This window comes from Poecilia reticulata, chromosome 18, assembly GCF_904066995.2.
Source record: "Poecilia reticulata chromosome 18, P_reticulata-male-v2, whole genome shotgun sequence".
Lineage (NCBI taxonomy): Eukaryota > Metazoa > Chordata > Actinopteri > Cyprinodontiformes > Poeciliidae > Poecilia > Poecilia reticulata.
Window position 1 is genome coordinate 24,891,786 of NC_088847.1, and position 14,019 is coordinate 24,905,804.

The 14,019-nt window shown below is 41.7% G+C and overlaps 1 protein-coding gene and 1 long non-coding RNA gene across 5 annotated transcripts in view; both read right to left on the minus strand.

The window, feature by feature from the left end:
• The window catches only part of LOC103460288 (uncharacterized), a 71,839-nt gene extending 59,832 nt beyond the window's left edge, over positions 1-12,007 (minus strand). For 2 of the 4 annotated variants that reach the window (XR_014084562.1, XR_014084560.1), the window contains exon 1: positions 75-235. Coding sequence is in view for 1 of the 4 variants with exons in the window: in XM_081599091.1 (XP_081455217.1) it covers positions 7,433-7,459; positions 7,629-7,795; positions 9,989-10,057; positions 10,247-10,378; positions 10,462-10,669 (603 nt within the window). In the remaining 3 variants the exon portion in view is untranslated. Of the gene's footprint in view, positions 1-74; positions 7,460-7,628; positions 7,796-9,988; positions 10,058-10,246; positions 10,379-10,461; positions 11,063-11,651; positions 11,688-11,906 lie in introns of those variants that run through there. The other 2 variants (XM_081599091.1, XR_014084559.1) reach the window with 2 other exon arrangements.
• LOC145548545 (uncharacterized) lies at positions 332-1,506 on the minus strand. Its single transcript, XR_014084563.1, has 3 exons — positions 1,413-1,506; positions 1,110-1,145; positions 332-935 (listed from the first exon to the last, which is right to left on the minus strand). It is a non-coding gene; the product is annotated as an uncharacterized LOC145548545 (long non-coding RNA).
• Positions 12,008-14,019: the final 2,012 nt, after the last annotated feature.

Below are 14,019 nucleotides of genomic sequence, written 5' to 3' on the forward strand. Positions count from 1 at the left end.
TCTATTTTATTTTAATGCTGTACTAATTTACAAATTGTGTTGAAAACTATTTTTAAATCAATAACTTTGATCACCTTTTAACTTGTAATGATGTCTCTTCACCAGTAGAACCAGTACCACCAGTAAACCCACCAGACATAAAGATCCAATAGGAAACAAGATGGAAGGAAGAGAAGAGAAGGCAGGAGGAGGAGGAGGAGGAGTGGAAGAAGAGGTGGAGGTGGTGGTGGAGAGCTTTTCTGAAAAAGAGATATTTATAAAATGATTTCCTATTAATCATGTATCTGACTTAGGATCTTCTGCCTAAGTCATGAAGTTCAGCAGTTCTGACCTTTGACCCAGATCCAGCTGGATGGAGACTCTCCATCCTGACCGCTGATGCTGCACTGGTAGAGGCCTTCATCAGAGCTGGAGACATGGAGGAGGGTCATGTGACCTGATGGTCCATCACCAATGAAGGAGCCATCTTTATAGAAAGCAGCTGGGAGGTTGTGGGCTGGACTCTTTGCTCTGCAGCTCAGAGTGACGTCATCTCCCTCCATCACAGGGAGGACAGGACTCTGCAGGATCACTGATCCACCTCAACACAGAGACAAACTACAGCATTTCATCCATTTCCACACAGCAACACTAACTCCACAGTCTGATCTTACCAGAGACAGAGAGCTGGATGCTGCTGCTGCTGCTGGGGGAGGATCCAGATGTGGACTCACACCAGTACACACCAGAGTCATGTTTAGTGATGCTGCTGGTTTTACAGGTAGATCCGTTTTTTCTCCACCATCCATCTCCACACTGAGTCCTGGTCTCTCTGCTTGTGTTTCTCCTCACAGTTCCTCCATCAGAGATGTTTCCATCCTCACAGGTCAGAGTCACTGATTCTCCTTCAAAGAACTGAGATCTGCTGGGACTCACAGTCAGAGCAGCTGGAGAGACTGGAGATAAAATTACTGATTCAGATTAAAAACATGTCTGTGCACAAAGAGGTACATTAAGAAATCTCCACAATTACCACATATTTCTTTTTAGAATTTATCTTTTGCAAATATATCGACTTTCAAACTTTATAATCTGTCTCTTAGAAATAAGGAAGTATAAACTTTACTAACCGTGGTTTAATCTGCAGCCCAGCAGGAAACTCAGACCTACAGAAAACATTTAAACTTTAGTCAAAGTTCAGTGATGATATAAAACTGATGAATCAAACGACCAGCAGACCTCCAGGAAATAATTCCAGGTTTTTGCTGTTTTAATAGTTTCTAAGCCAGGATAAGGTGTTTAGTTCACAGACTGAGGTGATCTATCTTTATCTTTAGATTTTAAACTTAATGATCTTGATTCAGTCTAACTTGTTTCATCATCAATAATCAGACAGTATCAATCATTAAATCAATCAGCAGATATGAACTTACAGAGCAGCAGAATCTGACTTGTTTCCTTCATGGTTTCTCTCCTTCATTTGACGTTTTTCATGTCTGACTGGAGACTAAAGAGAGAGAGAGAGAGAGAGAGAGAGAGTGAGAGAGAGACCGCCCTCTTCCTTAACGCAGCTCTGCTGCTCTCTCTCTTCGTCATGCATCGCTAATAGTTGGGCATCACCATAATTTTCCTGTTCACCAAAGAATCCCAAACAAATTAAATTAAATATATTCCATATTAAAATCCTGAGGGCTGCACAGTGGTGCAGTTGGTAGAGCTGTTGCCCTGCAGCAAGAAGATTCGAAGGTTCTGGGTTCAATTCCCGGTCTTTCTGCATGGAGTCTCCATGTTCTCCCTGTGCATGGTGGGTTTTCTCCAGGTACTCCGGTTTCCTCCCACAGTCCAAAAACATGACTGTCAGGTTAACTGATTTCTCTAAATTACCCCTAGGTGTGAGTGTGTGTGTGCATGGTTGTGTGTCTCTGTGTTGCCCTGCGACAGACTGGTGACCTGTCCAGGTGACCCCGCCTCTCGCCCGGAACGTTAGCTGGAGAGGAACCAGAACTTCCTGACCCCATTAAGGGACAAGGTGTTAGAAAATGGATGGATGGATTAAAATCCTGGCTGAGGCCTTTTATCTGTGTTGTTCACAAGATACATGTTTCAGTCCAATCAGTTGAGTAATGAAGAGACCTGGTGTCTCATTTCTAAAGGTGGACTTCATCAGTTTCTACACGTGGCCCCTTACATCATCTCTGTCTCAAACACACACTGGTTTTGGAGACAGAGGAAACTGGTGCCTGAGACAGTGAGGTGGGGTTCAGGTCAGAAGAGTTGGCAGGCCAACAGTAGCACCATGGTCAGTATACCAGTGGTTTTGGCTCTGTGAGCAGGTTGTGCTGAAAAATGAAATCTTCATCTCCATAAAGCTTTTCAGCAGATGGAAGCATGAAGTTCTCCAAAACCTCCTGACAGCTGCTGCATTGACCTGCCCTTGATAAAACCCAGTGGACCAACACCAGCAGCTCCCCAGACCATCACTGACTGTGGGTACTGGACACTGGCCTTCTGGCATTTCCTTCTCTCCAGTCTTCCTCCAGACTCTGGCACCTTGATTTCCGAATGACATGCAAAATTTGCTTTCATCCGAAAAAAAGTACTTTGGACCACTGAGCAACAGTCCAGTGCTGCTTCTCTGTAGCCCAGGTAAGAGAAGCAGCTGCCGCTGTTTCTGGTTCAACAGTGGCTTGACCTTTGACCTGGGGAATGCAGCACCTGTAGCCCATTTCCTGCACACGCCTGAGCACGGTGGCTCTGGATGTTTCTACTCCAGACTCAGTCCACTGCTTCCCCTAAGGTCTGGAATCGGTCCATCTCCACCATCTTCCTCAGGGTCCGGTCACCTCTTCTTCTCATTGTCCAGCGTTTTCTGCCACTTCTTCCTTCCCACTGAGGAGCCTTGATACTCTGGGAACAGCCTATTGGTTCAGAAATGTCTTTCTGTGTCTCACCTCTTTCTTGAGGGTGTTGGCTCAATGTTGGTGCGTAAGACGTAACCGAGAAAATCCGGTTAAAGGGATTTCAAAATAAAAGATCCTCTTTTGAAGTCTTTTCAAGTCAGAAAATAAATATGTTTCCGACTCATCACTTCCACTTTGTCGACTTGTCACAGTGACGTCTACGTTTAGCCTGGACGTATCACTTCCGAAAAATTTTAATCTATTAGAAATATTTTTGCATTTTAAAGGTCAAATCCTGCATTCTAAATTACACAATAACCCTGAAATGGATGAACTCAGGTTTAATTTTGTTTTATTGTCTTTCTCGGAACATCTGACGTTAACAACTTTAGGACGCACCCAGGGTATGGCAAGCCGTTTCAACATAAATTCGGTAAAATCCATCCATCCATTTTCTTGCACCCTTGTCCCTCAGTGGGGTCAGGAGGTGCTGGTTCCTCTCCACCAAACGTGCCGGGCGAGAGGCGGGGTCACCTGGACAGGTCGCCAGTCTGTTGCAGGGCAACACAGAGACACACGGGACAAACAACCACACACACACCTAGGGGCAATTTGGAGAGACCAATTAACCTGACAGTCATGTTTCTGGACTGTGGGAGGAAACCAGAGTACCCGGAGAAAACCCACCATGCACAGGGAGAACATGGAGACTCCATGCAGAAAGACAGGGAATCGAACCCAGAACCTTCTTGCTGCAAGGCAACAGCTCTACCAACTGCACCACTATGCAGCCCAAACAATATTATCGTTTATCGCAAAAAAAGTTTTAGACAATTAATCGTTCAGCAAAATTTGTTATCGTGACAGGCCTAATCAGAATAAATTTGCCAGATATAAGTTTACTATTTGCTTCATATTTGGCCAGGGAAATGCTGTGTAATAATGTCACAATTCTTTGGAAAGAGGTGTAAGCTCAACATATTAATTATTAACCCTTTCTGCCATGAGTAGGAGACAGCAGTATAGTGGATTATTTAATAATACAGAAAATGAGCCATATGAAGCCGATTCTGACAACTGTGAATCTATGATTATATTTCCAGATGAAGTATTTAAAGGAAACCATTCATAGGTTATCAGATAAAGTCTGTGGTTTGGATCTCATAACTACAGAATATTTAACAAAAAAAGAGCAAATGTTATGAAAATCACAGGAATTATTGTTGATCATATGACAGGGGTGTCAAACTCCAGTCCTGAAGGGCCGCTGTCCTGCAGTTTTTAGATGTGCCACAGGTACAAAACACCTGAATCAAATGGCTTAATTACCTCCTCAGTTCTCCAGAGCCTTGCTAATGACCTAATTATTCTATTCAGGTGTGGTGCAGCAGAGGCACTTCTAAAAGTTGCAGGACACCGGCCCTCGAGGACTGGAGTTTGACACCCCTGTCATAAGAGCAATGAAAACAGTAAAAGACTTTTCAGGTGAATTAATTTGTTTCCATTTTATAGAGGCGAACACATTATTTCAGGCAGCTGAAATATCCATCCTCTCCTCTTCTCCTCCAATAACTTTGGGAAATAAAAAGCACCTGTTTCCAAATTCTCAAAAAATATTATGTGTGATACCATACTAGACATTTCCTTAATCCAGTAATGTCATATTTTACATTAGAACGGGATTTACCAAAACGTTTACACTCTGATCTTTTCAGGAAGTCTTTATTTTTGTGCCCTGCTATCGGCCAGCTTCCCTCCTTTATCAGAAATAAAAAATTATAAATGCACACAACGTGTTGGAAACCTGTGTTTGTTGACTGACTTTTATTTGTCAGGCTTACGAGACAAAAGCTGAAAAAAAGATTGATTCACTTCGCGTTTAAAATAACACAGAACAGCGTAAAAAGACCTCCACACAAGACCTCGTTTATTTATGTATGTATTTTTATTTTGATAGCTGCCGATTAAACTGAAAGTTACAACATTGACATGATTATATGAGTAGTTTTTACCAAGAAATCGATCAGAAGCGCCGTGAAAATGGTCAGATCCGCCGGATCCACTTCTCTGGCTGCAATGCGCGCTCCGGACACTGAGGAGATTGTAATAGGGGAACAGAATTTCTCACAAGGCCGGCTCACAAACTTATGCTAATGTACATTGTGGACTACCAGACCGACAGAAAGTTTTTGCGTCAGGACTCGATAAAGAATGGTTCTCCACCATCAGTTGGGTATCTGTACAGGCGATGTCAGGTATCCTGATCGTGTTTGTGGAACTAAAATTCACAGATTTCTAAAATTAATGCTTGAGAACGACCGCATTTGCTGCTCGACCGTCGTAGGATCAATAAGAACAAAGTGTCTGCTGGCGTAAGTATTATTGCTTTGCTTTCTTTGTGTTTAGTGAATGAAAAAAATAAAGTCAATAATAAACACATCCATTATGAAAACCTTTTAGCCAAGTACAGCATAATGGCAGTACCGATACAACTTCTACACCCTGAAGCCTGTCTGTTACAGCCTTACGTTAGCTGAACAGATCAATATGCAATGTGTATCTGACATACATTAAAGGTTTAATTTTACCTGAAAAAGCTTTTTACTAAACTGTAATCGTGTTAGCCACGCTAACTTTTATTAAACTGTAATCGTGTTAGCCACGCTAGCTTTTATTAAACTGTAATCGTGTTAGCCACGCTAACTTTAACTAAACTGTAATCGTGTTAGCCACGCTAGCACCGAGTACCGTGTATAAGTCCTAGGCACATTTGAACCCTCAAAACCATGAATGTCCGACTTACCCAGCCTTACAAGAACAACAGCCATCAGTGATCTTGTCCACAGCTATATTTATGCTGAGGGTCATTATTTTTTTATTTTCATTATTTATTTATTTATTTATTTATTTATTTATTTATTTATTTATTTAAAGTTTTACAAACATAATTTAATTAATTTAGTCCTTCTCCTTCCTCTGGTGTGTCTCTGTGTTGAACGTCTCATTGTGGCTTCAGTATGAAAGAGGAAGATTTTACATTAATGAGTTTCTTCTTCTTCTTTCTGTGATATTTCTAAAGTTCAATAAACATATTGATGGAAAATCTTCATTAGTTCAGTAAATTATTATCTGGAGGATGAAATAAAGACACATGTTGAACTGATTTAGTTTATTTAATATTCATAAAGCTGCAGCAGAATGAGAGACAGGAAGTCTTTTATTGTGAAATCTCTGATGAACTTTCAGCATCATAAACATTGTTCTGATTATTAATGATCTATAATCAAACAGCAGCAACTCAGGGTTTATTTTCTGGGTCAATATAAAGTAAAATCTCACTTTTTATATTTATATTATGATTTTATTTATTATAAACCATCAGTTTTTCCCTGTCAGTATTTTATGACATCATATTTTCATAAACTGTTCATGTTTACAGGATTCACTCACCTGTATCAGTGAATTGTTCTGTTACATGTCATTCATCTGAACTTGTTTTGAATACATATAAAGTTTCTCTGTACTGTACTGACCCCTCCCCTCTTTACCTGAGCAGGTGTGACCTCTGACCTCTCCTGCTGCTGATGTGAAGAGGGAAACATTCAGATCTGAACTTGTCTGAGTTTGTCTGTCTGAGACATGCAGCCTGATGCAGGAATGAAGGAGATCGCCATGGAAACCAGGACGAGTCTGGACCAGTTTAGGACTGGTTCTGATCCGGTTCTGATCTGGTTCTGGTCTGGTTCTGCTGCAGACACCACGGGTTACAGTATAAAGATGAGGAGGAAAAGAAGATTTGGTTAAAAGTTTCTGCTGTTTCTGTAAAATAACATTTTAATCTCATTTAATAACTGAGTCTGTATTATAACTTGATTCTAATAAATTTAGTCTTTAAGGTGTAATTTAGTGTAGTCTGTCATTTTGGCTTAACGGTCCGTCGGACTGATACGCTTCACGAGGGAGCGCTGGTTCCATCAGGTCAGGTGCTTCAGTGTTGGACGGAAACAAGTGAAGCAAGTGGAGCTTCTTTCTGTTACATGAAGTCTGTACGACTTTATTTAAAGACTAATTATTTATTTTATTTTCAGTTGATATAGTTTAAGGCCTTTTGTCGTCGTTGTAAAGCATCAAATCAGACGTCAGTGAAGGTTGAATGAATCTGATTCGCTCTGACCTGCAGCTGAGACAGGAAAACAGAGGGGACAGATTTAGATGTAACACCTCCTGAAATATGGTTTAATAAACTGTTTCAGCTGCTCACACACACTCTGGTCGTTACCTGGACGTTTCCACTGAAGCCTGTTTCAGGCGGCGGTTTGTTGCTTTTAGTTTGATGATCAGCAGATCATTGATGAGAAACAGGAAACCATCAGATCGTTTCTGTCTGGAGCCACAGAGACCAGAAAAACCAACGACGTGAAACAATGAAAACCTTCAATAATCCACAAACTGAGACCAAACTGTGATGGAAACATTTTATTAAACATCCAGAGAGAAACGATGTTACAGCTGATGATGGACTGAAGCAATGAAACAAGGGAAGCAGCTGGAGGTCAGAGGTCAGATGATGTCCTGAACCTCTGGAAGAACAGATGAAACCCAGCAGCAGCAGGTCAGACATCAGATAAACATGAGAAACATAAAGTTATTAGATTAGAGCTCAGAGTTTTTACTGAATTCAAAACGTTTTTTCAGATGAAATAAAATCAGAATAAATCCGACGTGATTCATCAACTCGTCTCCATCTACCTGTCTGACGCCTTCTGGATCCACCACGGCTCTAGAAACATACGAGGTTCTGGACAGCAGCCGGGCTTCTGGACCAGAGGTTCTGTTCTCCTCACAGGCCGACCAGAACCGGACGGCTTCCTCTCTGACCTCTGACCTCAGGAACCGAGCCGAGGTTTCCGTCCCATCTGACAGAAGAGAGACGGAAACATTAAAACTCTGATTATCAATATCAGATCAATATCAAAGGCTGTGAAGAAAGTTCTGTTAGAGTCTGTTTGGGTCACAGAACCCAAACCTGGTCCAGGATCAGGTTCTAACACCTTGGAAAATAAAACTTATAACTTAGTTTATGTAAATTAAAGAAACATAAGCAAATATAAAAGCTCAGCATGAATTAAATCTCCTCCATTAATGAGTTTCTTTCATTAAACATATAAAACAATAATGTCTGCAGAAGATATCTGACTTCCTGTTTTCTGGTGTTTGTGGGTCAAAGGTCAGATCATACCGTCAGTCTCTGTGTGACAGGAAACGTTTTGATCAGAAACAGGAAGCTGGACGACCACAGAGCTGCTAGTCTGTTCAGCAGAACAACCACAGACTGCAGACAGAGACGGACCAACATGGCGGCTTGGTTCTGGTCCTACTGACTGTCACCATGGCAACAGATCACCTCATTCATTCCCACTGACTGTCACCATGGCAACAGATCACCTCATTCATTCCTACTGACAGTCACCATGGCAACAGATCACCTCATTCATTCCTACTGACAGTCACCATGGCAACAGATCACCTCATTCATTCCTACTGACAGTCACCATGGCAACAGATCACCTCATTCATTCCTACTGACTGTCAGACTGTCACCATGGCAACATATCACCTCATTCATTTCTACTGATAGTCACCATGGCAACAGATCACCTCATTTATTCCTGCTGACAGTCACCATGGCAACAGATCACCTCATTCATTCCCAGTGACTGTCACCATGGCAACAGATCACCTCATTCATTCCCACTTACAGTCACCATGGCAACAGATCACCTCATTCATTCCTACTGACTGTCAGACTGTCACCATGGCAACAGATCACCTCATTCATTCCTACTGACTGTCACCATGGCAACAGAACACCTCATTCATTCCTACAGACAGTAACCATGGCAACAGATCACCTCATTCATTCCTACAGACAGTCACCATGGCAACAGATCACCTCATTCATTCCTACTGACAGTCACCATAGCAACAGATCACCTCATTCATTCCTACTGTCTGTCACCATGGCAACAGATCACCTCATTCATTCCCACTGACTGTCACCATGGCAACAGAACACCTCATTCATTCCCAGTGACTGTCACCATGGCAACAGATCACCTCATTCATTCCCAGTTACTGTCACCATGGCAACAGATCACCTCATTCATTCCCAGTGACTGTCACCATGGCAACAGATCACCTCTTTCATTCCCAGTGACTGTCACCATGGCAACAGATCACCTCATTCATTCCCAGTGACTGTAACCATGGCAACAGATCACCTCATTCATTCCTACAGACAGTCACCATGGCAACAGATCACCTCATTCATTCCTACTGACTGTCACCATGGCAACAGATCACCTCATTCATTCCTACTGACAGTCACCATGGCAACAGATCACCTCATTCATTCCTACTGACAGTCACCATGGCAACAGATCACCTCATTCATTCCTACTGACAGTCACCATGGCAACAGATCACCTCATTCATTCCTACTGACAGTCACCATGGCAACAGATCACCTCATTCATTCCCACTGACTGTCACCATGGCAACAGATCACCTCATTCATTCCCACTGACTGTCACCATGGCAACAGAACACCTCATTCATTCCTACAGACAGTAACCATGGCAACAGATCACCTCATTCATTCCCAGTGACTGTCACCATGGCAACAGATCACCTCATTCATTCCCAGTGACTGTCACCATGGCAACAGATCACCTCATTCATTCCTACTGTCTGTCACCATGGCAACAGATCACCTCATTCATTCCCACTGACAGTCACCATGGCAACAGATCACCTCATTCATTCCTACAGACAGTAACCATGGCAACAGATCACCTCATTCATTCAGGGTCTGGAGATTCAACAACAAACTGAATAAAAGCAGCAAAATCAGAAACATGGAGGAAATTATAAGATCAGGATTAATAAGGATCAACATGAAGAGGAATATTTACTGTGGAGGTTTCAGACCTCAGAATCATCATCATCATCATCATCATCATCATCATCATCATCATCATCATCATCATCATCATCATCATCATCATCATCATCATCATCATCATCATCATCATCATCATCATCCTCACCTTTGGTTCTCTGCTGATGAAGCTGAGTTATCTGGACGTCGCCGTATGTGACGTCATTTCCTTTATCAGCTGGAAGAAACAGAGATTACCCACAATGCACTGCTTCAGGAGGCGGCTCAGTTATATGAGGAAATAGTTCCTCATATTTCACCAGTGATGATGTTGGACTTTATTTTTTCATTTCAACAAGGATATTTTTTATAAAACAGCACCATAGGTTAAAAACAATGTTTATGAATCAAGAAGTTTTTGTTTCACCTTTTATTTTGAGACGACGTCTCTTCACCAGTAGAATCAGTAACACCAGTAGAGACACAAGAAACAAAGATCCAATAGGAAACAAGATGACAAGAAGAGGAGAGGAGGCAGGAGGAGACGAGGTGATTTTATCTGAAATAAAGATGTTTATAAATATAATGAAACTTTATAAATTAGAGTCAGTAATCAAAGTCATGAAGTTCAGCAGTTCTGACCTTTGACCCAGATCCAGCTGGATGGAGACTCTCCCTGATCGCTGATGCTGCACTGGTAGAGGCCTTCATCAGAGCTGGAGACATGGAGGAGGGTCATGTGACCTGATGGTCCATCACCAATGAAGGAGCCATCTTTATAGAAAGCAGCTGGGAGGTTGTGGGCTGGACTCTTTGCTCTGCAGCTCAGAGTGACGTCATCTCCCTCCATCACAGGGAGGACAGGACTCTGCAGGATCACTGATCCACCTCAACACAGAGACAAACTACAGCATTTCATCCATTTCCACACAGCAACACTAACTCCACAGTCTGATCTTACCAGAGACAGAGAGCTGGATGCTGCTGCTGCTGCTGGGGGAGGATCCAGATGTGGACTCACACCAGTACACACCAGAGTCATGTTTACTGATGCTGCTGGTTTTACAGGTAGAACCGTTTTTTCTCCACCATCCATCTCCACACTGATTCCTGGTTCCTCTGCTTGTGTTTCTCCTCACAGTTCCTCCATCAGAGATGTTTCCATCCCCACAGATCAGAGTCACTGATTCTCCTTCAAAGAACTGAGATCTGCTGGGACTCAGAGTCAGATGAACTGGAGAGACTGAAATAAAATCCCTGATTCAGAATTTAAATATTTCACTCGAATCAAATCTCAAAAACTAGCACACATTTCTTTCTGGTTTTATAATCTGTATTTGGGAAACATGGCTTGATAGAGATTTTTTGGTATTATCATTTTGTTGTTACTTTAGTTCATATTCAGTCTTATGTTAGTCAGTTTAAAGTGTTCTCCTCTTTAAACTGTATGTGTGAACTGACCTGGAGGTCACAGCTGCCTGTTATCTTCATGTGAAACAGTTTGACCGAGATTTGAACCGGGCTCAGATCATAAGTCAGATGTTAAATTGTTTTACGACCTCTGCTGTTTTTCCTCTGCTGTCTATCTTGCCTATCCTCCCTCTTTGAAGTTTGATAATAAAAGACAAGCTGTACCCAAAGATTGGCAGAACACACGGTGAGCGGCTTGGAGGAGCAGTTCATTGTGCTTTCTCCTTCTGCAGAAGTTTGGCTAAAAACTCATATACGTTGTCTGTGGTTCTCTTTTTCCATGTAGGTTTCAGAAAATACCTAACATGGCTAATCCTTTACAATCTGCCTCTTAGAAATAAGGAAGTATAAACTTTACTAACCGTGGTTTAATCTGCAGCTCAACAGGAAACTCAGACCTACAGGAAACAAACATTTAAACTGGTTTAAAGTTTAGTTATTGTATAACGTGATGAAGCAGACGACCAGCAGGTTCAGCTTTTTGACATTTGAATAGTTTTCTAAACTGGGTTACGATCATTGTAGCTTCAACTAATCAGTTGTTTCTCCTTCATCATCATCATCATCAATAATCAGACAGTATCAATCATTAAATCAATGATCACATATGAACTTACAGAGCAGCAGAATCTGACTTGTTTCCTTCATGGTTCCTCTTCATGTCTGACTGGAGACTCAGAATAAAGACGGACCGCCCTCTTCCTCTTCCTCTTCCTCTCATCACTGAAGTTTTAAAATTCACCAGAAAAAATCAATGAATTTTTAGTCAAAAATAGACAATTTAAAAGTTTGGGAAAAAAAGCAAAGTTACAAGTCATACTATTGAAAATTTAAATTAAATATAGTTTTCATGAGGTGATGTTCTGACCCAGCAGTAATAAATAAATCCTCAGCCGACCCTCCAATAGGATCTCTAGTTGTATCTGATGTAAAACTCTGATCACTGTGCAGCAGACAGACAGATGGGCGGGCACTCACTCACTCACTCACTCACTCACTCACTCACTCACTCACTCACTCACTCACTCACTCACTCACTCACTCACTCACTCACTCACTCACTCACTCACTCACTCACTCACTCACTCACTCACTCACTCACTCACTCACTCACTCACTCACTCACTCACTCACTCACTCACTCACTCACTCACTCACTCACTCACTCTGTTGATGGAGACATGTTAACCAGATATCAATGGAACAACAACAGGATTCATGATCTGGAGCAGAACGGCCTCCATCAAAGGAAACACACATTGTATTAATAGTTAGCAGATCTGATAATGATATTTCTATGTTTGTCTCTCCATGCAGGCCAACACTGTAACCCGTTAAGTTAACCAATAAAATCATTTCCAGTACCGGCCATCAGAGGGCGCTGTGTGGCTGCATGTAGTTATATTCTGATCATAATAATAACTATTCAATTTTTACTAGTTGAAGTGTTTCTATAAACCAATGATGAACAAACATAATTAAGTTTTTTACTTTTAAAATAATCTTTGTTTTTTTCCGATTTACTGTTTTTTCTCCGTTTATTTTAAAATATTTTCTGATTCAATCAGAATCTAAAAATCCGAATATAAAATATTCTGTCCCCACAGAAACAGATTCAGACAATCTTTATTATTCTAATTGTATTCCTGTATTTACATGCATTTGAATGATCAGAGGACTGTGTGGAACAGAATCATATTTATTGTCTCACACTGAGCCGTTTGTCCCGTTTCTGGTTCCGATTGGATTCGGGTTGCAGTGAAGCTCCTGCTGTTGCTAGGCAGACTTTGCTGCAGGTTGATTCTGCTGGATGAAGAGTCTGACTTCCTGTTTCCTGTAGCTTTAAATCACCTGGATGATCCCTGATGAGGAGCAGAGGAGCAGGCCGATCAAACCAAACTGCTGCTGAAGCTTCAGTTCAGCTGTTTTAGTTTTAATCTTTCTTTGTTTCTACTGATGTTGTACCAACCGTCCAGCAGCAGTTTGTGATTATTACAGGTAAAACCTTCAACAGGTTCATGTCCAGGTAGAAATGAAGATGGAGGCCAGTGAAACTCAGGTGAGGTCAGAAATGACCTTTTAGAGGAAAAGTTTTAAACACAGAGGGACATAATGTAGCTTTAAATGTCTAGATGTTAGATTATCACCTATTGATCAGCCTGGACTCCTGATAATCATCTGAAGCAGAGACTTGATGATCAGCTGATGCTAACGCTGTTAGCATAGCAGGAGAGAAATCAGGAGAAAACAACAAACCACTGAAACATCGACTGAGACACTGGTTCTAACTGAGAATAACTGGAAAGTACATCTGTGAGGATTTGATTTTTCTGCGTATTAATTTGTGTTTCTGTGTTCAGTTCAGAGTCTATATTGTCTCTCTGCCCCGATTGTCCCCAGCTGTCCCTCGTTTCCCCTGATTATCTCCCTGAGTATGTATTCCCACCTGTGTCTCTTGTTCCCTGTCAGGTCCGTAAGCACAGTCTTTACTGTTGCTCGTCATGTCAGCCTGTGTCTCCCCAGTTGTTCCAGTTCTGAGCTGCTCCTGCTCCCCTGTGCTGCCTGGATTCTGTATTTCATCATTAAAATCATCACCTTTGCTCAACAACGTGGTTCATTATCTGACCTGCAACCACAAGTCCTGCTAGCATCAGCCTTCATCAGAGCAAAGATGAACTAAAGTCCAACATCTGCAAAAGAAAATGTTGAGGGAAAGATTCCTAATGATCT